General features: G+C 41.5%; 2 protein-coding genes across 7 annotated transcripts; one reads left to right on the plus strand and one right to left on the minus strand.

Moving 5' to 3' along the window:
• Positions 1 to 187: 187 nt before the first annotated feature.
• LOC110975787 (uncharacterized) lies at positions 188 to 10,722 on the plus strand. 6 transcript variants are annotated; one of them, XM_022228570.2, is made up of 13 exons: positions 192 to 401; positions 600 to 673; positions 3,092 to 3,258; positions 3,581 to 3,668; positions 4,168 to 4,342; positions 4,979 to 5,093; positions 5,312 to 5,469; positions 5,799 to 5,976; positions 6,716 to 6,810; positions 6,933 to 7,106; positions 7,793 to 7,879; positions 8,455 to 8,546; positions 9,205 to 10,722. In XM_022228570.2, exons 3-13 carry the CDS (start codon positions 3,096 to 3,098, stop codon positions 9,308 to 9,310), a joined length of 1,431 nt encoding a protein of 476 aa, XP_022084262.2. In that variant the 5' UTR covers positions 192 to 401; positions 600 to 673; positions 3,092 to 3,095; the 3' UTR covers positions 9,311 to 10,722. The 6 variants fall into 6 exon arrangements, with proteins under 6 accessions (XP_022084263.2, XP_022084262.2, XP_086999561.1 ...); XM_022228571.2 differs by lacking the exon at positions 600 to 673 and having other exon boundaries at positions 188 to 401; XM_087143435.1 differs by lacking the exons at positions 192 to 401; positions 600 to 673 and adding an exon at positions 732 to 1,419.
• A 1,702-nt stretch (positions 10,723 to 12,424) lies between these two features.
• Positions 12,425 to 24,229, minus strand: LOC110975789 (guanine nucleotide-binding protein G(i) subunit alpha-like). The gene is made up of 8 exons (XM_022228574.2): positions 22,643 to 24,229; positions 19,294 to 19,336; positions 18,277 to 18,418; positions 17,907 to 18,070; positions 17,351 to 17,479; positions 15,168 to 15,297; positions 13,940 to 14,093; positions 12,425 to 13,412 (listed from the first exon to the last, which is right to left on the minus strand). The coding sequence occupies exons 1-8, from the start codon at positions 22,809 to 22,811 to the stop codon at positions 13,225 to 13,227; spliced, it is 1,119 nt and encodes a 372-aa protein (XP_022084266.2). The 5' UTR covers positions 22,812 to 24,229; the 3' UTR covers positions 12,425 to 13,224.
• Between the last annotated feature and the right edge of the window lie 928 nt (positions 24,230 to 25,157).

Genomic DNA, 25,157 nt, shown 5'->3' on the forward strand with positions numbered 1-25,157 from the left:
TGTGGTTTCAACTGTTTTTTTTCTACTTCCTGACTTTGAGGTTATAAGCGCAGTAGTAAGTCTGATAGTGCCATAAAACATCAAATAAGATACAAAAGAGACAAACATTACAGTATTTCAATTTTAGTTAGACACTTCAGGCCCACACGAAGCCTCCGTCGGAAACGAAGTTGAGTATTGGAAAACGGCCTTCGTACAGCTTGCAGTCGGAATAATCGGGTCTGGTATTCAGACTGAAAAAATACAATCTTTGGCGCATAGTGCAGTGACATCACAGAATGTAAATACATATGAGTGACATCCTGCAGCTTGCAAGTTGTTGACGCTTAATATAGGCCTAGCATATGACCGTCGTGAAGCAGGGTTGGTTCAAGTTTATATCTACATTTTATTGGATAGAGGTAAGCTATTTTGCAAACACTGTTTGACAATTCTAATTAAGTCATGATGTTTCAGCTGATCTCTGTTTGATGTTTTGAAGCTTTATCGCTGATACGATTATGGAGGATAGCCCTGGGAGTTATCCACCCATCTGCTACAAACATTATAGCATTAACTGTGTGGGTCATATACCCTACCCCCCCTCATAAAAAAAACAGGTCTGTCAGCTTATCACAAGGCAGTTCACCTCAGCAAGCTCTGAGAATCTTCCAGTTAGGAGTTAGGTCAGGAGGTAGGTCAATTTTTCTTCTCTCCGTCAAACTCTCTGACTGTTCTTACATTTGTGTATTTAACTACCACTGTAGTCAGCAGATCCAGCAATATATTGGGGTTTGTTTTTTATTTTACATTGCCTGTGGGAGAATGCAAGCTTGTTCACCATTGTGAAATATCTATTTGAAAAAAAATGGGGCTTGTATATTTTGAACAAGCAAGAATTGCCTGTCCAAATTTTTTTGCCGGTCCTCAGGGGACAGATGACTAGGTGAGACACTAGCTGACCCCTTCCCTGCACCCAAGCCCCGCCCCTAGAGCAAAAGTGTAGTGCTGGTAGCGTGCCAGTAAATCACGTAATACAGAAGTTCGACGTCTGGGTTTATTTTTGAAAACCACCGTGACACTGAGTATCAGGTACCTCTCTGGGAAAACCTGTAAAAAGTGCACGTACCTGTACACCCCTAGTCTAGTGGAATCTGTTACCTCTATTCCATTGTTCAAAGGTCCTGATTACACTGATAGGCCAACAAGCTGGCCTGGTGGACTCAGAGTCAATGATTAGCCATTCTGTGAATGTAACAGTCTGGTTTGCCACCCTGATACATGTAGCCTGGTATGAAAATCTAGCCTGTGCGACCTTGAGGAAAGTTCGAAGCTACCAGTCCCACTAGCAACTACCAGACAGGAGTGGTAATGTAATATGCCATCTGGTCTCAACGCTGCATCTTTATTTTGATAGAAGTTTGTGCTTATTATTGAATGGTAACAGCTTTCCCAGAAGTTGTTTTTGACGATCACATGACTGACTCATTACATTCACAGCTGGCTGTCTGAAGCAGTTTGAAGAACTATGGAATTCCATTTGTAACAATGGCTAGAGATTTCATCACATTTTTTCCTACTTCCATGCCTGTATATTGCTGATTAGTAGTAAAGGGAGGATGAAATTGAATTTTACTAAGTTTTACTTAAATCCGTGAAATTGCACCTTTTGGCTTCAATTAACCCAGTTTTGAATTATTGTTTTATTATTTTTACCCATGTTTTGGCACTTTTGTGGTGTTTATGCTATTGTTTTGCATATTCATGAGCAAAACTATGATGTCATCCAAGGCACCCAATCTCAGTGTTGCACTGATTTATGCACAAAGAATCTCTAGATGTTTTAAACACTGCTATCATAGATTTCATTTCCTTTGGCAGTTTATTGTTGTGGAAGTATGTGGCAATAAGCCAGTGAGCAACCTTTTTTCAGAAATGTTTTCAATAGCAAATTCGAAGTTCACAGTTTGAGCATGAAAACATGCAACATCCAGTGTCTACCTGGATTTACATCAAAAAGGCGCCCTCACTTGTCCAGAAATGCTTGGTTAATTTTGAACGTTTCAAAAGTGCATGTTTCAGTTCACCTTAACACAAAATAAGATTCCATACAGTCCTATCCATTGGAGAAGAGTGCAGACATGCAGTGATTCTAAGAAAATTTCATGGAACGGTTCCTCTAAATTAAAGAAAGCAGAAAGATGATTCTTTTTCCGGACTCTCTCCTGGGCATCACAAACAGAAAAGAAAAACGAGAGAGGTGACTTCTGTGTTGGCAATTAGCATTTTCAGTATTGTTGAGATGTGTGCATACTTGTTCCCCTCACATTACCCTTCTCTCTCCTAACTTATGGTTTTAAAGTTATGACAATAATGGAGAAAAAAAACAGATGGGCCCTTAGGGCTGGATAAGGGAGCGTCTCAAAAGTCAGCAACGTTGGCATTCCAATGGAACCATTCCCATTGAAACATTAGCATTCCACTCAGACCATACCAAGGCAGGGTTGTGGAAAAGGTCCCAGACCAGAACAAGTTCTTCATATGGAACTTTACAATTGTTCCAAGTTATTAGATGTTCCCTAAGCTCTACAAGTAAGCAGTTCAACCATTCAAGGTCTCTGGTCCATATCCAGACTAAAAACAGCTGGTACATCTACGTGTTTCCTCACTGGCTTCTAGACCTCGGCAAATCGGCAGTGCTCGTGAGTTTTCATTGCGGAGGAAGAAATGCCTGACACTCAACTTTGAAAACTACACGTATTTCTTAAAACAGCGCCGAGTTTGGTAAACTTTGAACAACTCGGGGTGCCTTTTCTATTGAATCATGGAGGAATAAGTATTTGTGATAGAGTGGACCATTTGCTTCCTGAACCCAGATATTGCGAATTTTTTTCCAAATTGTGCTGCATTCACAAGACAGAAACTTCATAATCAAGCTCGTTATATGGGACCTGATCAAAATGTAATCAGATCCACTGCTTGAAAAGCAAACCGTGCATCAATGACAAATGTTCCATTCTTTTCTGCAATCAGTCTCCATTCTCCTCAACCTCAGATAACCAAATTTAAGGGACAGCTGGAGTGGTTATTATGTTCTTGTTGCCACGATCAGATACATGTACAAGAGCTTGCCCAGTGTCATGGCAACCAACGGAGTTCCACCCAGTGGGGAGGGGCATGATGTCATCGTCGTAGGGGCAGGACTGTCCGGACTGACCTCAGCCTACGCCATCTTGCAGAAGAAGCCCACAGCCAGGCTGATGGTCATCGAGGCATCAGGTAAGCACAGTGGACGTCAACTGAATTGGCATTGGTCATACTCAGAATTGCTTTTGCCATCATTATGAGGTACATAATGACACAGAAGTGTCCTTGGTTCATTCACATGAATAGGCTTCTAACATTTAGACCTGTGTATTTGAGAAGTACTCGTGAGTGTGAGTACCCAAGCTCTTGTGAAGTGCTCATCTACAACACTTGGGTGATTCTTCTGTCCAGGAGTCGCAGTTCAATTCAGAACTCACCTCACCGTAAACAAGCAAAGTCTGCTCAGCTGCATTTTGAGGGTGAATCAGTCAGGTTTTTGTCTTTACTTGGGCAGATCACATCGGAGGTGACATCTCCAGTAAGACACTGAAAAGCTCCACAGGAGCCAATGATTGGGACATTTGCGGCAGTCGCATTGGGACGTAAGTTTTCAGAGTTGTTGTCTAGCAAGGAACTCATTGTAGAAGACCAACCGTAAATGACGCTAGGTCCAACAGAAAATGTTGAGTGTAGCAGTTGTTGGCTACAGCGGTTTTCAGTCACCTATACCTTTGGCCTCTACCCATTCAAATGTCTTGCAGCCCATCTATAAATGTGTCAGCATTAAGTTTATGGGCCAGCTCTGCAACCTTACATGTACATGTACATGAGAAGATTGAATTTAAAATAAACTACTGAAATCTACATTTTGCCAAGTTTATGATCTTCTGTCCTCCATATTTAAACTTTTTTATACCAGTAGTCAAACTGCTAAGTGAAATTGAATGAAATGGTGAAGTCATGCTCTGACAGATGCATTGATGGATAAAATGTTGCGTGGAAATTTCCCTTAAGTGCTTGTCTTTCGGGTAGCTTAAAAAAAACCTGCCATCTGTGAGAGTTTTTCCAGCTCTAACAAGAGGGCCTGTTTGTTGTCGTCAGTGCCCAGAAGGAAGTACTGAAGTTACTAGCTGACCTAGGGATGGAGACACACCCTCAATACAACAAGGGGAATAAATTCTGGAGGTTGCCGGACGGCAAACTGAAGAAGTTCTCCGGTGCAATCCCGCCACTGCCATACACGACCCTGCTGGACGTCGTGAGATACTTTAAGAAGGTTGGATTCACATTCATTCTGTTGTCTGTAGCAGTGATAAGTCAACTTTGTTATTATCTTCCCTGACCTTTAAGCCCGATGATGCGAAAGCGTGCAGGGATTTCATGTTGCAACACAGAGGACATTTCAAGAAGATCATGTGAATTCTGTATGCAGCACCAGGTGACCTCAGTCCCCATGCCAGAGTGATTCCCACTAAGTTTGTACTCGGAGACTCATGCTAGCCCATGGAGTTTTATCATGTGCAGAGCCCACAAACAGCTCTGGGAAACAGCCAGGCATTGTAAAATAAAATTACTCTGCGACTTTGTCTTGGGGTTTCAAAAAAGCGATGATGCAGTCACAAATACTGCAGTAATCTTGAACAAACAACTGCCTTGGGTAGGCATCCTGTATGTGTCGTCCATCTTTGTAGAGGACTGTGCTTGTAGTGTTTATCTGTTGTCAAATATCATATTTTCAGCTAGACATAATGCCGCGCCCGAGACAAGCGTGATGTGGATACTGTTGGCTAGTAGTCAGTTCATGCAAAGCACACACTTTCGACTGAGAACTGCAAAGTCACAGTACAGATTGACAAAAATGATATCATTTTGCTTATCTCTCCAACTCCATCTCTCCTCATTTTACTCTCAGGTTGATAGTATGCAGTCTCAGGTCAACACTGAGCGGGTCAAGGAATGTAAACATGCCGAGGAGTGGGATGCCATGACGGTGGACGACTTCCTCAAGAAGTATCTCTGGACTCACGGTAAAGTAACGTCAGCATACATGACAGACGAGGGCGCTGTGTAGCATTCACACAGTGTTTTTTTTTCAATTAATTGAGCAACCAAAGGATACTTGCAAATCCAAACAAACTGTGTAGAGTTTGGTTTTATTGACCCTTTGAAAGTGCATTCAAGCTGCCCAAATATCAACTTAGATCGAAATCTACCGTTAACAAGCGTCAGTTTTTCTCTTTTGCAGTTGGCAAGATAACTCTGGAAACAATGACCAGATCTTTCTGCAGCTCCAGCCCCTCTGAGTTGACGATGATGCAATATTTGTACATCATCCACACGTGTGGAGGATGGGACCTTCACATAAACAGTGGGGATAAAGGTCGCTCCGACCTCATCATTAAGGTGAGACTTACCCACACATGGATGACTCTATGTACTTGCATCATACTACGGTCTATAAGAAGTGGTCCATGATCCTCACACGAGTCCATCACCAGCCATTCAGTCTTAGGCCAAGTCGCAAGTTAATCAAACGAACTGTGACAAAAGTGTTCCTTTGTCATTTTTGACTCCACTGTCTATGACTGGTATAATGCATTTTGGTTGTATTTTTTTAGTTTCAACAAAATTCTACATAGTGCATGCAGCAACAGAGCAAAGCTCGAGTCCAAAAGTGCTGCGCAAATTCAGTTTTAGTACATACATGTAGATGATGAATCCCTTCCCTGCAGGGCGGCGCAATGTCGCTGTGCCACAAACTGGTGGAGAAAGTCGGCAAGCAGAACATCTTGTTTGGAGACGGGGTTTCCGGCATCGCCGAGCAGGGTGGGGGCATCAAAGTCACCACTCAGTCTGGGAAGGAGTACCACTCACAACGAGTGATCATGGCCATACCATGTTGTCTGACAGGTAAACCATATCAACCCGTGTAGTCATAGAGAGGCCATTGGCTTTGTGCATGGACGGACGAGGGCAGCCTCTTCCTTGGGGCCAATCAATGCTCTTTCCTTCCTACCAGCTTGCGTCAGATTTTTCAAGAAGTAGACTGTGACTATTTGCCAGATGCCGCGTGAGAGTAAAACACGCAAGATTCACATGAGAGTAAAACACAGCCGATTCTCCCGAAGTATGGTTTTATTTTCGATTTTCAGAGCTGAGAACCGTCATGTGCGACAACCAGAAAGATCAGAGATTGTTTCATTGTTTCGTTCTACACACCATGTAATTGAATGTCCCATACTTACCTACCCATGACTTCGCCACATGTGTTTTTGAGTTAGCAAGCCTAGATAAATTTGTGGTAATTGAATTTGCATGAGTGATTGATTCCACACTAAAGATAAAATGTAGACTCCATCAAACAATTGAAGTATTTTGTAAGCATTAACTGATATTCATGGTTTCCATGGTTAACACATTCTATTCATCACTGCCACATTCAGTCACTCAAAAAGTATGCCACCAAGCGTTTGCAACACGCTGGCTAATCATAACGCGCAAAATTTATCGACCATTTCTAAACGTGCATTGGGTCGACAAATTTCGCACTTTGTGATTGACCAACGCGTTGCAAACTCTTAGTGGCGCACTATTGTGAAACGGCCGTATTCAGTTTATATGCCTTTATAAACTTTATTTTGCCAAACAGGAAAGGTGACCTATGACCCCCCTTTGCCATTGGAGAGGAGTCACACCTTCCCCAGTAGTAATTTTCTGATGGTCAGCGTGATCACATACAAAACAGTGAGTCTGTCTTCTTCTTAGCAAGAAGTTCGAAGAATATTACCCAAAAAAATGATTTAAAAAAATTTATTTGCAGGCAATTTGAAGTTTTGATGTTATGGGTTTTTTTTGTATTCTGTTAGCCATTCTGGCGTGAAGCTGGGCACACTGGAGAATACCTCAACATGGCTGCCAGTAACCCGACCAGCACGGTGGACACAGACAATACGCTGGTCATCAGCTTTGATATGACCTTGCCCGGGGGTCAGCCGGCCCTCAAGGCCTTCAGTAGCGCAGCGAGACTGAAGGGCAAATCAGTAAGAACCAGTTCACAGATCTTCCAACTAAACTAAGCCACTCACTGCCAGACAGTAGCAACTAAGTGAGCAGCAGGATTAATAGAAAACGAAACACAGATTCCAAAAGCCTAGTAGCACAGAACAGAGAAAGCATTGTATTCAGCCACAAATTGTTATTAAATGTCCAGGGCTAATTGACTAACCATCTAAGATAACAATTGTAAAGCAACTAGTCGAGTTGTTATGGTAGTTCTTTTTTCTCCTTTTATCTCTTACAGCCTCAGTTCATTTCCTAGCTCAGTCCACGTTTACATTTAGTTCCCAGTTCCTACCTGATTGCATGGGCTTTACCCAGAATATTCCTCTGGGATTTTCCTCCTCACTTTTCAAGATTTCCTAGGAATCCCAGGGTTTGATTCCTGGCTCAGTCCACGTGTGGATTGGGTTTTCAGTCCCTACCTGATTGCATGGGCTTTACCCAGAAGATTCCTCTGGGGTTTTCCTCCCACCTCTGAAACTGTAACTTCCTCTCAACGTTTCCTCTCAACATGTCTCTTTAGAGTTGGAAGCTCTTGAGGAATCCTTTGTTTTATTACCAGAAATGATTAACAACGACAAAAGTCATTGTCAATATAGATGGCTAACAAATGAAGCCCTAACCATAAGCTAGACTTGATGTGCCTATTTTGTATCTTTTTTGTCAGAGAGAGGAGAAGAAAGACACAATTCTTCATCTCCTTAGCAACATCTTTGGACCTCAGGTGCTGGATTGCTTGGATTACACAGACAGGGTAAGAAAAAAAATCACTCGTGGGATTGTGGGATGTGTCTCAGAACTTGTCAGAACTTAATAGCCATTAGATGCTGAGAACATTAAACAGTCAACAGTGAAACTTGTCAACATTCAATTTAACCCTAACAAAAAGTGGGGTATCTGCCCCCTGACATTTTTTCTGATACGGATGCAGTTCTCTTGTGTGTTTTGGAGTATTTTGGTGCCAAGCCTTTAGGAGTTTCTCCAGTTATGTCTTACTACCATTTTGATGCACGTTTTACAAAAATTAGACATCCCATTCTCACAAGATTTTCTGAGACAGGTCAGTCAGAAATGGGAACCTTTCCCAAAGACGTGCTCAAAGAACATGGGCCAACATGTTTACGGGTGTGAACTATAAATGATTGCCACAACAAAGCTTCATGTCAGATTGACAAGTTTTCAGCAGGAATCTTGGCGTGATCAATTCAAAAAGTAACTTGACCCCTGCAGCTATGAGATTGTTTGAAAACCCAGACCCCCTCAGTTCCCTGTTCCTCTGAGGACCGCCACAGAGTCACTTTCCCTGTACATACATGTACATTATCACAGGAGTGGGCCGGCGAGGTGGTTACCGATGAAGACAAAGCACCAGCCACAAAGTCCTCGGAACTACTTGCCTCTATAACCAAGCCACACGGAAGGTAAGTTTGCGTTAAAAGGTTAAGTTCGTCGTTTGTGGAATATGTTCCTTTGAGGCAACACAATCACTGAAAATCTGAAGAAGGCTTTCTTAGAACAAACCTGATGAGGTCTGAGCATAATGAATACTGCATAGTCCAAGATAAACGATATTCTGGGATTTCAATCTTGGATAAGTTGGCAAGTCATGTTTTGAATTGAGCCCAAATTCACTATCTGGGACACATTCTCACGTTCAGTCACCTGCAGCTATGAAACGTCATGCACGAAACCATGAATTATGTCAACGCTTGCTTGCCCTTCTACTAGCTATTTTTTTTAAATATGTCTTAAGATGCATCATGTCAACTGGCCGCCTTTGATTGTTTTCTTCAAAAAGATAGCCAGAAAAAAGTAATTTCACAGAAGTTTCGTATAATGACCATCCTAAAACCAAGTATCCTTTTCAACAATAATTTTAAGAATAATTCATTTACTTTTGGGATAACTCCGAATGACAGACCGTACTTTTAATGAGAATCTAAACCATACCTAAACACAGTGCCAGAGGAATTTCAAATGTGACATGCATGCAGTGTCGCAGGTAAGAACTCAAGGAATCCCTCCACTCCAGAGTTGGCATTTTTACATCTAAATCTATTTACTTCTCCCCTATCCCAGGGTGCACTGGGCAGGGTCACACACGGGGACGTCGTGGTGTGGAACACTGAACGGTGCCGTTCAGGCTGGCCAGCGAGCAGCGGAAGAGGTTGTGGCCACGATCTAGTAGCAGAGATCGTTCCCCTGTAAATCAACCTCTGTGCAAATACCATCTTCCCCAAATCAGGGGATCTTAAAATAGTATCTGATAAAAAAGTAAGTTACAAAAATCAGTACTCGGTATAATCTGATTTTTCTTTTTTTTTATTTGGAAAAATGTCTCGAAAAACTTTCAAAATCTATGAAATCATGTGATTGCAATAATTTCAGGTTTATATATTTCTCTGTTTGACTTCTCGTTTGTAATCTGTTATGATGCTGCATTGTAAATTTCTGAAATGTTCCTTAGTGGATTGTAGTAATGAGTTCATATGCTTGCAAAGGTCGAGGGTCGTGATAAACAACCTGTACTCGTGTATTGTCTGATTTTCTTAATGTTTACTGAGTACAGTGAGCTTCCTGACCTGAAGTTATACACCGTCACCATTCTATGCACTGAGACACCTGAAATAGTACCCCATTATCCTATCCATAGGACAGTCCAAATATGCCATACCACAGCAGTTTTTATGGTTTTCATTTGATGAAATCAATCATACTGAATTGATGGGACTTCACTATTGAAGTTATCTTTAGCAGCAGCCTGCCACTTGAACGAAAAATATTGTATATGATTGGGGGGGGATTTTTTCGATTTTTTTTGTAGTTTGTATCTAAACACAGTCGATATGAAAGCGATAGGCCTGATTCACTGCAACCATATTAGAGGCCAGTTGTCATCTTGGAGGGCGTGACGCCATCTTGGAGGACATTAGCCATTAAACAGCATTAGAGTTTATTTGATTTTGCAAACAGTTCGATCTGATAGCTCACAAGTAATAAAACTCAGATCAACCTTAAGATATTTATAATTGCTGCATCGGCACAGTGTAACAAACATTAAGATTAAGATAATATATATGTACTTGTTTATATATTCTTTGATGAAGGGTTGAATATATTTTTTTCATTGGAATTTTTTTTTGATTTGCTCATCTTTTATGGGGACAAAAAAGAGTGTTTAATATACAGATGGGTGTATTAATTTTATACTATTAAGCTGCATGATTAAAGTTTTCTATCCTAACTAAAATGTTTGTACTCTTTAAAGCCTGTATTGTATTTTTGTGGAAAAAACACCCACAAATTTGGGATTGAAGATCAAAGTTTTTGTTACGTATTTTCAAAGTTCTGTGCTCTCTTTCATTGGAGTGTATTGTGAATCAAACCGATTGACTGATTTATAATAAAATGCCAGGTGTTTGTAAAAGTTTTGCCGAACCATTTTCAGACCAAACTTTCTCCTTAAAGGCAAAGTGCGTGTAGCGTTCCTTAATAGTCAAATTCTTTCACTTTCTAAAGTATGTATTTCTCGCAGTTTCTATTAAAAACATTTGGAAAGAAGGATAAATAAAAAATTGTCTGTTCCCTATTTTACAACTTTGGTGTTCTCTTTTAATGGAGTTTGTTGTAAACAAAGAAGTTTAAATAAATAATATTTTATTTATTTAAATATATAATTTTATTAAATAATAAAATGCAAGGCTTACCCCTTACCCCAATGCATATTTCTTAACTTAAACGCACTGGCGTGTTTCTGGAAAGGATTTCATTTTGGCTAAATCTCACATTCTCCCAAATTAATCGCCTTAACAATACTAGTGTGTACACAATTGAACACGACTATCATTTCTGTATTGTTTTGAGGAAAGACATTTTGACCGAATTTTAATTATAAAATGTAAGGCTACCTCTTTGTCATTTTTTATGTTTTGGTAGAAAAAACCTCAAACTAAATTAGCTCCTTGATAAAGTACCCCGATGATCCCCGGAGTACATTTCCTGAATTATCTTTTACTGTCTTGCCGTTCAAAATCATATTTTTATTTTTGTCTTATCGCTTTGATGTTACCAAAAAACCTTGGTTTTCTTCAAATTAAGGCTTCAACAATGCTAGAATAAGCACCAAAAAAAATTCCTGAATTGTTTAGAGGAAAGTCGAAGTTTGATCGAATTTAATATAAACGTAAGGCGTAACCCTTGTTCTGTTTTTTTATTATTTTTGAGAGAAATTTTTAGAAAATTGTTCCTGATTCTAAAAAGCGTCATTTCCTGAATGAACAGAATTTTTAAAAAAATTCTATTTTTGCCTAGAAAATTGCCAAAAGCTTATATTTTCCCCAAAGTTCACTGATTTTTTCTACATATGGCCTTAGTAATACCTGAAGTTAAAGTTCAAGTTAAATCCACAAGCATTTTTTGTATTGAAATAAAAGACAAATTTTGACCGTATTTTTTTTAAATACAAGTCTAACCCCTCTTTTTTATTTTGGACTAAAGTTCACCCCGAAATTAATCAAAAGCGACTAAACTAGAAGACGGTCCTCAAAAGCGCATGTCCAGACTTTTGTCGCACTGTCTGCCGTTCCAACTCATTTATTCAGTTTTGTCTGGAAATAACACTTTCCAAAAATCGTTCAAACGTTTTCCAAAGCATGGCCTTAACAACAGGACATGACCAGAATATGCTCTATTGGAATCGACAAATGATACAATATTGTTTATAGAAAAGACACATTTTGATTGAATTATAATAAAAATGCAATTTTAATCTTTTGTTCTTATTTTGTTTCGTTCTAAAAAAATTTTCTATTCCAAATTTCTTTCTTAAAAATAAGAGTTTACTTTCCGGACTCTTTCTTTGTTTCTTTGTAAGAGTAGAAAAAAGACATGCTTAACCGAATATTAATTTTTGAACAAAATAATGCAAGGCATAAAATCCGTTTTTCATTTTGGATAAAAAAGTCTGAAAATAGCTTTTTGGTTACTGAAACACGATTCGTTACCTCTAGCTCAAGGATGTGCCCGGGATAGCCAAAAATCTACAAAAACCCAAAATATGTCTACTTTTTCAATTGTCCGTTCGATTTCCTCTCATCAAAATAAAACCCTTTTCAACAACTGGAGCATCTATCCGAAACACTTTAACACAAGGATTGTATTCATTTATTGTTTCTAGATATATGTAAATGTTTCTCTTTCATTTTCTTCTTTTTAAGTTTATGTTTTCAATTTATAATATCTGTGCTTAAAGAAACACCAAGACAATACGTCTAGTAAACCTCGCCAAAAATACCCTGTTTGTAATTTTGTAATGCTATACATATACAGAATTGGAAATAAGTTAGAAAACAGCTATATACATGTACATCATAACTACAATTCCTTTGCAACTTTCTGCTTTTGATTTCAGTCTTATCGTGGGCTCTCTTCCCTGGCCCTTGAATACTTTTGATGGTTGTTTAAGACGTTCTTAATGTGTATTTTTACGGTCCATCTTAAATACAAAACACGCAGCACCAACATTGTTATTATTATGGCTCTAGTGGATCTCCTTGGCTGCCATATAAGCTCCGTTTTGTCTTGATTCCTGGTCTTAATACTGCTGGTTGTCACTAGTTCCTTGGGCAAAATTTGTGCTGTTTCATATTTCCTTAGAAAGCCTCTTCAGGTCAAATCGAATGTTGCATGCGGAGCAAAACGAAAATCATCTTTAGCTGGAGGTAGTCACTAGCCTTTACCCCCCCCCCCTTACCTCCGTCAGGGAAAACGGGGTGTGGAGAAAAACGCGTCCGTTCCAATGGCTTAGCTGGGGGAGAGATGGAGGGGGAAATGCCCTCCTGGGCAGGGGAACTTTTGCACCCCTCTATCCTCCCCTAAGAGCCTGGCGATGCCGCTGGTCCATTCCACTGATTAGCATCGCGTTACGTTTGCGTATCATGCACAAAAACTTGGCCGATTTCCTCCTAACACCTTAAAGGAAGAAATGGACGCCATCGTTCGATACGAAGACGACAAGTTGGCAGTTTGTTTTGAACATTTTCTACAATACATAGTGTCGTTGTGAGCAAGAACATTGCCGTTTTTTCTCCCAAGTTTCTTTTACAACATCCCTATCGTGTTGAGGGAACTTTTTAGGACAACATCTGCCACAGCATCGAAGACAAACTGGACGTTCGACCTGTCGATGGCAGTGGTGAAATGATGATATATCTGCCTGCTCTTGGATTTACTTAGATTCTTGTACACGTCACAGATGAAAGCTCTTGCCGGTTTGGCTACATTCGGTCCTGGTAAAAAAAAAACAAATAACGATAATTACCATCTGGGCCAAATAAATACGGCTCAAAAAGGCTGCATAAAAGTGGCGTCTTTTTTTCTGAAATTCACACTTTCCAATCATTCATTCATTTTGGAAGTCTGTTAGACCACAAAACAACACAGCTGGTCGGCCAATTGGACACCAAGATATAGAATTATAGATATAGAACGCCACCGTTTCTGCTCTGCTCTGTGGAGGTCAGAGAATGGAGCCAAACTTATCCAAAACATTATCGCAAAATATAACAAAAAGTGACCGGATCCTATAACATGATTGTTATATTTTCAGTAAATTTTGTTTTTAGATTGCATTAGAAAGAGTAAACTTAGTTCTTATTTTCATGTGCTATCAGTCTAGCATCCCAGGGAAAAGGGGCAAGAAATCATACGGGTTCCAATTAAGTTTCATCCAGTAAGATTCTTCTAAAAGTGGCTCTGAGTATACTAAGGACTAATTTTGCTCGGTTGGGTTTTTACAAAATATGTAGTTTTTAACCTCTGTATGTCTTGAAGAAGTAATTCAGAGGAACTCGCTGGATCTTTTCCTCAAAGATGTCACATTTGTTGAGAAAGAGCATCATTGCCGTCTTGGTGAACCACTTGGAGTTGCAAATGGAGGCAAAGAGTACCATACTCTCCTGCATCCTGGGCTGGTGGTGTAAACAACAATGACCCAAGTCGTTTAATACAAAAAAAGATCCGGGGGGGCAACACAAAAATCAGGGGAAAGTTGGACAAAGCCAAAGGGTGATTCAGAGTATGCCAAAAAAAATCTAATCTACATAATAACTCAGACAGTCTCCCTTTTCAACAACGTTCAACTTGATCGTGTATTACCATTTGATAATGCACTCTGAGAAGTGATACAGCTCACTGCGTAAATCACGCGCTGGCACCTGAATGTGAGGCAGTTTAGTCGATTCTGATTGGTCAATTAAGAGTCTGTGTGCACGTGGCTCGCCACGCGCGCACCAAGTCCATATAAGGAGATTCTTTTGGACATCTTGCACAAGGAATATACCATAAAATGGTCTAGGGTGTTCGGGGAAATGAGAGTAAAAATTCTTGAACAAAATCCTTGGAAATTTATCGTATATTGATTTTCTTTGACCCTCTGTCTAAAATTGTATTTATGAACAGTGTGAATAAATTATGTGCTTGGTCGGTCTTAAACTAACGTTCAAGACCTTGCTCCGGAGAATGAACGCTGATAGGCCCTCGCTTGCGGCTCACTCATTCGTTGCGTCCATTCCCCTGAGCCGGCCCAGCAAATCTTCATTCCCTTATTAATAGGCCTCATCATGTTTTAAGACAGTCCTACTATTTGAGGCACCCTTTTGTGCCTTGGTAAACCTAACGGGGTTCTCAGACTGGTTGAAGTGATCTGAGCAACAGAGGTTCCCAGAAAGATCACGACTCTGTTTATCGCCCGTTCAACAATCGGAAATGAATCGATGTAATAACCGAATGGCCGTGTTGAGGTGATAAAAATAGAGATCAAAATCTTATGAACAGAAACAGTCGGAAAATTACCGAAATGGTGACTTAGGTCTACAACGACCAGATCGGGTGGGTGAAGCCGTAGGCCTATAAGAAAAATGGGGGGCGCAGGAAGCTCTTTTCACAAGAGTCCCCAATGTGGGGGGGGATAGGGCCAAGAATACGGAGACCAGCACAGTAGACTAGGCCTAGTCTGGGACTTGATTGTACCAGGCGTCGCCTACCGTTTCTCGGTCTTCCCGTATCACTTGATCGTAAGCACTGATAGCCACTATGAAGAGAACCGCCGTCACGTCCTCAAAACAGTGGATCCATTTCTGTCGTTCGCTGCGCTGTCCACCGGGGTCCAACAATCTACAACCAAAACGAACAAGCGTGCTTTAATTTGAATCGCCCTTGTGTTGGGCCCCATTTTTTCAGATATCTCGAGGGCACTGAAGCGCCCCTAACGTCCGAAACAGTTGTGCAAAGCCATGTAAATGAGCCAGTTCGGCATTCCAAAACCCGACTGCCTAATATGAAGGGCGCCCGAGGTCATTCCATACGCACACGCAAGGTCTGTCCTATCAGTGCGGCCACATAGCGTACGCCTCCTTGCACGGCGCTTATTTGCTCTATTTTTTTGGGGGGGGGGGTTGTTTTTGTTTTTCTAGTTAATTACACAACTGTATGGGGTTACACGAAACTTATTTCTAAACTTTCAGATTCATTCTCAGGTTCCCAAAAAAGTTAAGCTGTGGCCAATTCAATCAGGGCAATAAACCGATTGCACCCAGTAAGTCACATGACCTAGAGTAGGTATCAAAAGTAACAAACATGCGTCCTCCAAAAGCAAAGTGTCTCATAAGTCAGTAACATAGTGAAGCTGGCGATCGGTACAGTAGGCCTACTCGGAATGTGCTCAGGTGGTGAGTACTACAGCGAAAGTTGGAACATGGCCTTTTGCAAAGATGTCTTCGTGGTCGTTTGTGTTACGGGTCTGCAAGTGCTAAACCATTCAACAGCAAGAAAATGTGCCGAAGAGCTCGTTGATAAAAAAGACACGGCACACCTGAGACATAGTGATGTCAAGCTTTGTTTACAAGTAAACTTTCCTTTGATATTGAGGTGGGACGCGATCCACCGAGCTCCCATAGGAAAGCGCACATGTAAACAAAGCATGACGTCAATATGTTTTGGTCGAGGATCATAATTATGAATAAAAACAATCACCGGCTTGTTTGTCTTTCAGTCCATCCAATAAAGGACGGCAAATCTTGAAAAGGTTACCAGCGCACACGCAGTCAATCATACGCGTGTCCAACGTGCATGTTGAAGCCCTCTGGTTCAGAGGAAAAAAATCCCAAGTGCCATCAACCTTCTGATGAGCGTGCCGATAATTCACTCACAAATTATTAGACGGGCATGTCCCCGAGCGTCGGAATGGATAAATGCCACGAAAGTTATTGACTCCGATTGAAGAAGCACAATTCTCGGAGGAAATGATAAATGGGGAAAAAATGAATGATAAAAACAACAAAACCTGCCAGTTAGGTGGATGACCGTGCATTCACGGAGCTTCGTGTAAAGAACCCGCCGCGCCGAAATATTATGATGGCAAGCCAATTTGCGCTGAGAATTTTCAAGCCAAGGAGATATAAATATTATTCCAGGAATTCTGTCAATGGCATTGACCACAATGCTGCAAAAGCACCTGTTTTATGTTATGTAAACGAGAGAGCAATTTAGTGCCAACACGAAGAACCCACTAGACGATTTTAACCAAACCTGCATGTCAGTGGACAAAAGTCCCCACAGTTTGGAGATGGGAATTTCTCTTCAGTTAGATTTTGATGCCGGCAATATTCCGCAGAAGATCATGTGGCCACTCCAACCTCTCACAGCCTTGGGAATAAATTCGAGTGGCGTGAATATTTTTTCTCAAATCCCACTTTAAACTTAACAAGCGCTCCACTGTTGGGAATAGCCAGACAAATTGTCACTGCGAACATCTTGCAGCCTGTTTTTTTTTTTTTTTTTTTGAACCCTGGCGTCGACTCTCATTTCTTGGGTTCCGGCCACAGAAGTAGTTAATGGACGTTGCCGGTGTAGACGGTAAATTACCTAGTTCCCATGGTAAAACTGTCCGCGGGCAGAATTAGGTAAAAATCCCCCTTTCCAGGCCAATTTATTGTGATCCTCTCCGGATTATTCTGTCCGGTCTGGGTATTTTTGTCTCCCTGGGTTTGCCGCGAAGAATATTGTTCCAGTCTTGAGAAGGAGACTACTCCTCACGCCTCGTAAAATAAAACGGTAAACAATTGTTTGTCAGTCATTGGAATTTTTCGGCATATGATAAAGCTAAGATTAAGGGGAAACCGTTTCAAGTTAAGGTTTTCTCTCCACAGTAGAAGCGGTTTAGGCCTACCTGAATGTAAGTCCTCGGAACTGAAATCGTGTTTCGATAATACCGGAGGTTCGTAGGCGGGACCGCACAATGTCCTCGTCTGTTGGTATCCAGTTGGGATGGGCAACACGGTAGACATTCTCAACGAAACTAAGGACAACGATCGAACAAAATAGACCAAGTTAGACGGGAAGTACGTCTATACTACCTTACTCGTTTCAAAGTTTACTGCAATATTCCCATGCATTTCTTGCAGGAACAGGAAAAAAGCTCAATGCAAGCACATCTGTCGAGTTTCCTCGAGCACACTCTGTCGCATGGTTATTTTGACAAACTTAATTCCTGATCAGAACGTGGCTATGATTACATTAAGTCGGGCACTTCCGATAAAAGTGGCTTAAGTGTCTCCAACAATCGATGAAGTAGTCAGGCTTGAAATGAGTCAAACTGAGTTCACATCCGACGGTTCTTATCGAAGCACACTTTTTTTCCTCGAGAGATCTATCCACGTGGTGTTCCCGCAAGCCCTCCCTTTACAATCTAAAACTCGATGAACCCTGCTCTAAAATGATCTTACTACGAGATTGAGTCTAGAAGCTGGTATTCGTTGGATCTGTCGTAGCACTGTTGCACCCCTGGGTCTCTCCACAGTTCCATGATGGTGTCTGCCAGCTCTTGTGTCATATCTAGGTTACCCATCTCTACCATGTGTGCCTGAGCTCTGAAAATGGATTCGTCCATCTGATAAAAGAGCAGAACCTTTTCACGTAATTTTTGTCGTTTTCTAACCATTTGACAATCGAAAAGTGTTGTGGTCAATCTGACATCTGTCAGCTGTCGATTGTCCAGTCGGTTCGAATAAAATGCTTAGCACCACAGATCACTGGTTTATGGAGGCTTAAAATAAGTCAGTCCACCGAGTAATCGTTGACCAGCCTCTAATTTACCTGTCGTGTCGGATGGCTGTAGGAAATGTCGAGCGTCGACATGGCGTCGATGATGGCCCGCATGCCGCTGATGAGATTGGAGTAAATCACCAGTTTGTATGCCATGCGTTCACTTTCGCTGAACCCGCCATGATGTATCAACCTACGACCCCACGTAACCGGCAACCAGAGTTAGATTGGAACATACACAATTGCTAGCTCTATTAACAAAATCACAGTATCATTTTTTCAATTGGGGGGAATCGCGGTCTTTGTGTCCCTGTGCAGAGCATTTTGCCACAAGTTTACTCCATGCACAAGTTATATTCAGCAAAGCAATGTGGCTGTCTTAGTATTGCACTGAGACACCTGCAAATGATCTGTCTTCTATTGTTTTCGCCTGAGAGTGACGGGGTCATCTTGATAAAGGTGTACGATACGGAATATCTACCTTCCATGAGAGTAGGTAGAATCGAGAGCTTCAGGCACATTTACATGTCTGTTGAATGCGTTTGTACATGGTGCCTTGTGGGGTACCGGAACAATGGGAGGTACCCCACGAGGCCAGTTTTGATCCTTGTGGGGTACTAAAGTGGTACCCCGCAAGAATTTCACGAAATAGATATTTCAAATTTACTCAAAAAGGAGGAATTTTCATGTGCCATTCATGTGTCGCAAATTGAAATGTTTTGTATAGGGACATACGGTCGAAATTTCAACCCAGAAAACTGAATTTGGTTGAAACGGCAGTGATTTGAAATTTTTCCGTGTTGTGTGGAAGTTTTGTAGACGAGAACAAAGGAAATACCCCACAAGTATACATATGTAAGGGCCTGTGTCTCCTTACGCGCTTGCGCACGACTGGTCAATCAACCACTCTGCGCAACCACATGCAGTAGAAGTGACGTTCTATTCAACGGATAACGTCGAATAGAACGAATTATTCAATGGCATGTGATCAACGACCCCTGGCGGGGATTTGTGCAGATATTGTACAACAAGAAATTCAAATTAATCATTTTCTTTATTGGACCTCACCTGATCTGTTTGGCGAATGTGCTCTTTCCAGACTCCCCAGCACCTGTCGTAATAAGAATATTTTAAAAATCAATCACATTGGCAATTCATGATTTCAGTTTTTGTGAATTTTTGTTATATTTAAAACAATCTATCGTGTAAAAAATGCATGTATAAAGATTGCTACTGACGTCAAAAGCACGAGTTGAAGCCCTCCTTCGTATCAGGCCAACTGAAAACAAAAGTCGTCGGGAGCATCCAAGAGAAGCCTGTTTTGATTATGTTACGGCTCTGCGATTTATCGACTGTTTCATTATTTCGGGGCGAACGTGCCAGTGTGCATGTGAGCGCTGTGCTTGCTTGCACTTAACTGTGAATTAGAAGTAGTCGGAGATTGATTTGGAAATGCTTTTCCCCGACAATGTTGATCAACACTGCATCGCATGACAAAGTTGAACCGTCTCAACTTGAACCGGAGTCAGGTTCTTATGACTTCAAGTAGATGGCTGTGGTCCATCGGAGTATTACGAATCACCCCCCCCCCAGTTTTTTGTGATGAGCCAAAAAATTTAAGCGCATTGTGAAGAATTTCCAGGATTTCCCAACTACTAAAATGTTTGCAATATCACTAAAACGGGAAAGCAATTTTAAAAAGCCATAAATATGCCATTCTGATGTATGATTTCTGCATGAATGGATACACATTACAGATATAGATGTACATCTTTATTATGAACATCTCCCCAGTGTATATATGGTTCCCCCCCCCACAACCCCTTTCCAGACTTCCATGGAGGAGCAAGTCATCCCCCACACCTTTCCCCACCCCCATCCCCCTTCTACACACCACTGTTAGGTCATTTTTCCGAGAATGACATCTAACTTACTTTACCCATTTTTTCTCTCTTGTGCCATAAAGGCCCCGGCCGCGCCCCTATTACGTCGGCAAGGTCAAGAAACTTTGGGGGATGAGAGCCGTATTATGACATCACCAAATCGCTAGATTGGACACTTTATTTTTACTCTGAGCATTCTCGCTGTGGAACTGAACTCCCAAAATGATGACTTTTTTGTAAATGCGAAGAGAAGCTGCCACGTTAGTCATGATATGGGTAACAAAGACCGATTCCCCGTTAAATAGCAAGTTACATTAAAGCATTTTGATTGATCTTTAATACAGTCTTGTTGGAAAGGGACTTATGAGGTCATCAGGCCAAAACCTCGTTACAAAAATTAATAAGAAACCGTTATAGGACATTATTGTCCAGAAGAAACCTTTAATATTGATGAACTTGCGTATGTAGACGCGTTTCAAGCTGGACGCTACAGCAAGTCCTTGGGTCTGAAGATGGAAATTCACTTTCACGGGAATAAACCCAAAAGTGTACGCTCCCAACCTGCCAATTTTCTCGAAAATGACAGAAAGTTTCATCCCTCTCCAACAAAGGTAATGAACATCCCCGACCTTAGCCCATGGTCTAGGCCCTTTGACAAACTTCAAACGTGCAATAATTTTGAATGACAAGCACGCGTTCTTCAGTTTTTGTTTACTGTGGTTTTGCATCGACCATTTTGGAAGCGTGTGGCTGACACATTGTCAGAAATAAAAGTGATGGCGTATTTTCTGATGCTCTTGACTTTTTTACCGAGTTCCACAAAAATGAGAAACGAGAGCTCCAGACAAACCCATAGGCATCGGAGATGACCCTTGACAACCGTTTAATTTCCGTCCGGCCTCGACTGCGCACGTTCCAATTACTGGTCTGCCACAGTCGTTTCATTATTGAATCATTTCGTGACTTTTGTTTTAAAGTCGGGAAGGACCATGAATATCTCAGTGGCGACGCAATTAAAGAAAGGACAGTACATGCGTCATTTGTCAATCCGATTTTCAGACAGTCAACACGACAGGGTTTTCAACTTCATACACTTTTTCCGCCGGGTTTATTATTCACATTACGAGCCAATCCAAGTTGTCCCGTATGTGCGTGGTCATACAAGACTAACTAAACGCGGCAAACGGTTGCGAATACGGAACCAGCCAAAACGCACACTTTACAAAAAGGCTGCCATAGAATGCTACCTCTTGCAGCTATCGTTACTGCATGGACTTTTTACGTAAACAGGGCGTGCGCTGTCCGCACGTCAAATTTGAATTATGCGTGCAGTAAATACATGACACTCAAGTCAGAATGTACGGCCTAGCTCACGTAAGCAGAGCAAAACTGACAAAGACCACTGTGGGAAACCGAGCAAAATAACAGGCATTTTGTTGGTATACTTACAAAATTATGACCCTTCAAGGGAATCACAGACTTGTCCTGGTTGACCTTTCTTTTGTTTACAAATGTTGACAACCATTTTGTACCAACAGCCAAAGTTTACAGAAATTTCAGTTTTAGTTGGCAATAATCTCTGCCTTAGAAATGTATATTTTGCATCATCAGCATTACACTGATACATTTCCACTTAGTATTAACAACATAGTACGGTATTCAGTGTTTTAATTTTGCATAGCTTTTTGTACACAAAATAATTTTTCGGGGTGTGGGGGTGTCCCAACAGCCAGCAGTAGGCGATAGAAGGGTCTTTTTTGCCAAAGGTTGATGTCTTGTACAAATCTGAAAAGTGTAAAATTTCTCTACGGCCGACGACACAGTGAAAGACAAAAGGGTTACCAGTGGAGTATCCGGGTTTTGAGTCGGGAGAGGGGGACAGAATGGCATCATTTTTCTGAACACAGAGGTCCACATTTTTTCTCATCCATGATAGAATTCTAACTCTCCCGACTTGTGGAAGCAGCGTTTTCAAGAGTGTGGCACTTAAAACTCCGCATAAAGAATTGTCAACATGTTTCGAAGGGCGGCAATCTCCCAACCCCATCCCTGACGAAAAATCACAATATAAATTTTACGGTGAAAGGTTTAAAATGCAAATGTGCGCAGATAAGTCTTGAAGGTTTGCATGGTGAATAGGTACAATAGAAAGTAGGTTTGCGGTAGCACCATGGACGTATCTCTTTTGTGAGTATTTGCGGTTCTGAAAAGAACCAGTGGTACTCGACGTTTCGAGCAGTATGCTCTGCTCGTCATCAGGAGAATGGAGAATGTGCGCAAATGTGCGCAGTAAAGTGAGATTTGGGATACCACCGCAACGTCTTCATGCGTGGTGCTGAGAAAGCCTCGCATTTTACAGGGCATGAGTACGCCGTGTTTGAGAGATTCCTTGGTATGATAATCCTTACCTTCCAAAACAAATGCACCGCAATTTTAAGTAAAAATATATAAACACCTGAGAGTTGGCGTTGAACCGCAGCATTTCTCACTCTACCCCTTTTCTTGACATGGTTTTAATACAACATCAAACTTACCAAGAAAGAGAAGTTTTACGGTCTTTCTCATAATCTGCTGCTCCTCCTTGATGATCTTATCGATCTGTCGGTTCCTGAGGGTTGACTCCTTCAGCGCAGCCACGTCTACGGTTGCCTTGGCCCGCGCCTTCACGCGCACCGCCGAGGCGGCGCTGGAGCCCGACCCCATGGTCGATGTGTCAATGCGCGCTCAGCCCCGGTCAAAACTCTAGCGCGGCGGGAGGCAGTGATGCTCTTTTCTCCCGCCGGGCTCCACGGCGCTACGTGAGTGATCGTCAGTCCTGACCGTCCTGGTTATTAAATACACCGGCGTAACAACAACGAAGCCACGGCACATAGCTACTACGGGGGATCGCAGATCCTTCCCGTCTTCCCTACTTAATATGCGCGGACAGACATGCTCCGGAAGCGGACCTGCGCCAGCGCTGGCCATAATGGCGAACATCGCGAACGCACATGCAAAGCCATAAAAATGGGTACGATAATTGCACGTGTATACCCTCTCTACAAATGTACAGGAAATGCTACAACTTTCGTGAGCTCATTTCTTACAAAGCTATTTGAGGAAGCCTGTCTTGTACATGCTGGTCCAAGCAAACTCTACATGTACATGTATTGCCATTGAGAACAAGCTTCTTTATATGTGTACCATATACACCATAAAATATACCATAAATCTGGGAATTTATATCCCGTTATACCAATATCAAAGAAATTACAAAATAAATCAGCTTCAAAATATATGCATTTAACATCAATCGTTGATGTAACAAGGTCCTATCGGTGTAACAAAATTTACTTGCTGTTTACAAATCCCATTTTTCGGTTAAAAACTACAAGAAAAAGTAAGTGGGAAAAACCGAAAGAACCAAAGCCCGAAGGATGTCCCGAAAGAAACTGAATTTCCTTCGGGTGACTCGCCAATCAGAATGAATTTTCGGAAGCGATATTTACCACTGACCTGTGATAATCTGGCAAATTTCCGGTACGAAAAGCAATGAATAATTAGTAATGGTGAAAGGTGGTTTAAGTGTTGACGTAAACAAGTGATGGTTATTTACGCGACAATTTGATTTCAAAGTCGAACATCTCCAATGAAGGATTGACAAGGGTGAACAACCAGCTCTCGCTCTTGTGAGTGGGGAGCTCGAACCACAGTCATGTGACGGCCATCCGACGACATCCGATCAGACCAGCAAATTAAGTGTCATTAGAAGCGCAAGACAAGTATTTCGAGAGCTCATTTGGCGCTCGCAAAGCCACCTGGGATCCTGACAGTCCGGGAAATCATGAATATTCATCCTCAACACCGGCTTCTTTAAGCTCTCGTTAATTTTGTTTGAATGGTGTTTGCCTCCGCCGTTGCACAGCTGTAATAAGATCAAAATGATTGACCTAAGCGACAGTTTCAACCTGAAAAACGAGTCTTTCAAAATGTTTGCACAAAGAAAAGAAACGCCCTTAAAATTTCTTGGGGGCGCTCTTTTGGGGTAGACCAGAGCTGTATAGAAAGTAGCGCCAACTTCAAACATTGGAATCCAAATGGCTGTTCATTATTGTGTGCAGTAGTGCCTCCAAAAGTTTGTAATGCGTTGGCCAATCACAATGCGCGAAATCTGTCGAACCTTTCCGAACGCGCATTGGGTCGACAGATTTCGCGCATTATGATTGGCCAGTACGTTGTAAGGTCTTAGACGCGCACCATGGGAATCGCCCGTATTGAATGACAGTAAAGTTAGTTTGATATTGGACATTCGACATTCCCATTGGTAATGTCTGATTTTTCTCGACAAAGCGGACATTCCCATAGGTGGGAATGTCTGAATGGCAATTCACGGTACAACATTATGTAAATGTCTTACCTCTAAAGCAGGAACTTTTGCTATGGGAATGTCAAATGTCGAGAAAAATCAGACATTCGTGTACAAACCAATGGGAAAGTGTAATGTCCAATATCAAACCAACTTTACTGTCATCCGTATTGAGGCGTGAAACTGGGAAAAAACTTCCATACCCCATTACACCACAGGTAACTTCACGTGTACTTGTCTCATTTATTTTGGTTTAGGGAAAAGGATGAAACATTTTGATCTCGGGGGAAAACGTACGAGGACGTAGTGAATAATGCTAAGAGCATACCGCCCGAAACGTTGTGTTCACCACTTCACTTTCAGAGCTCGGGCCCATCAAATGGATTTATACGTCGCCACCCCAAACCTTCGTCTCAAATTACAATTAATAGAAGAAAAAGAAATTGCCCGAGTGGTAACAGCCAATGAAAAAAAAAAAACGAGTGCAAGGTGAACATGTACTTTCTTATACAATGTTACTTACCCAATCCCCTTGAAAATATCGCAAATTCACTGTGAGAGTAACCCGAGACGCGGTCGATCGCCGGTATGCTGCTAAAAATGTACTCTTACGATTCCGCCACATCGCGATAGACGCAATTTTTTTTCGCCTATGGGCGTATTGCTACCGGGATTCTAAAGATCAGAATGGACTTAAATGAGCT

This window comes from Acanthaster planci, linkage group LG11 (genome assembly GCF_054643075.1).
Source record: "Acanthaster planci isolate LZ-2023a linkage group LG11, COTS_SCS, whole genome shotgun sequence".
In the NCBI taxonomy this organism is placed as follows: domain Eukaryota; kingdom Metazoa; phylum Echinodermata; class Asteroidea; order Valvatida; family Acanthasteridae; genus Acanthaster; species Acanthaster planci.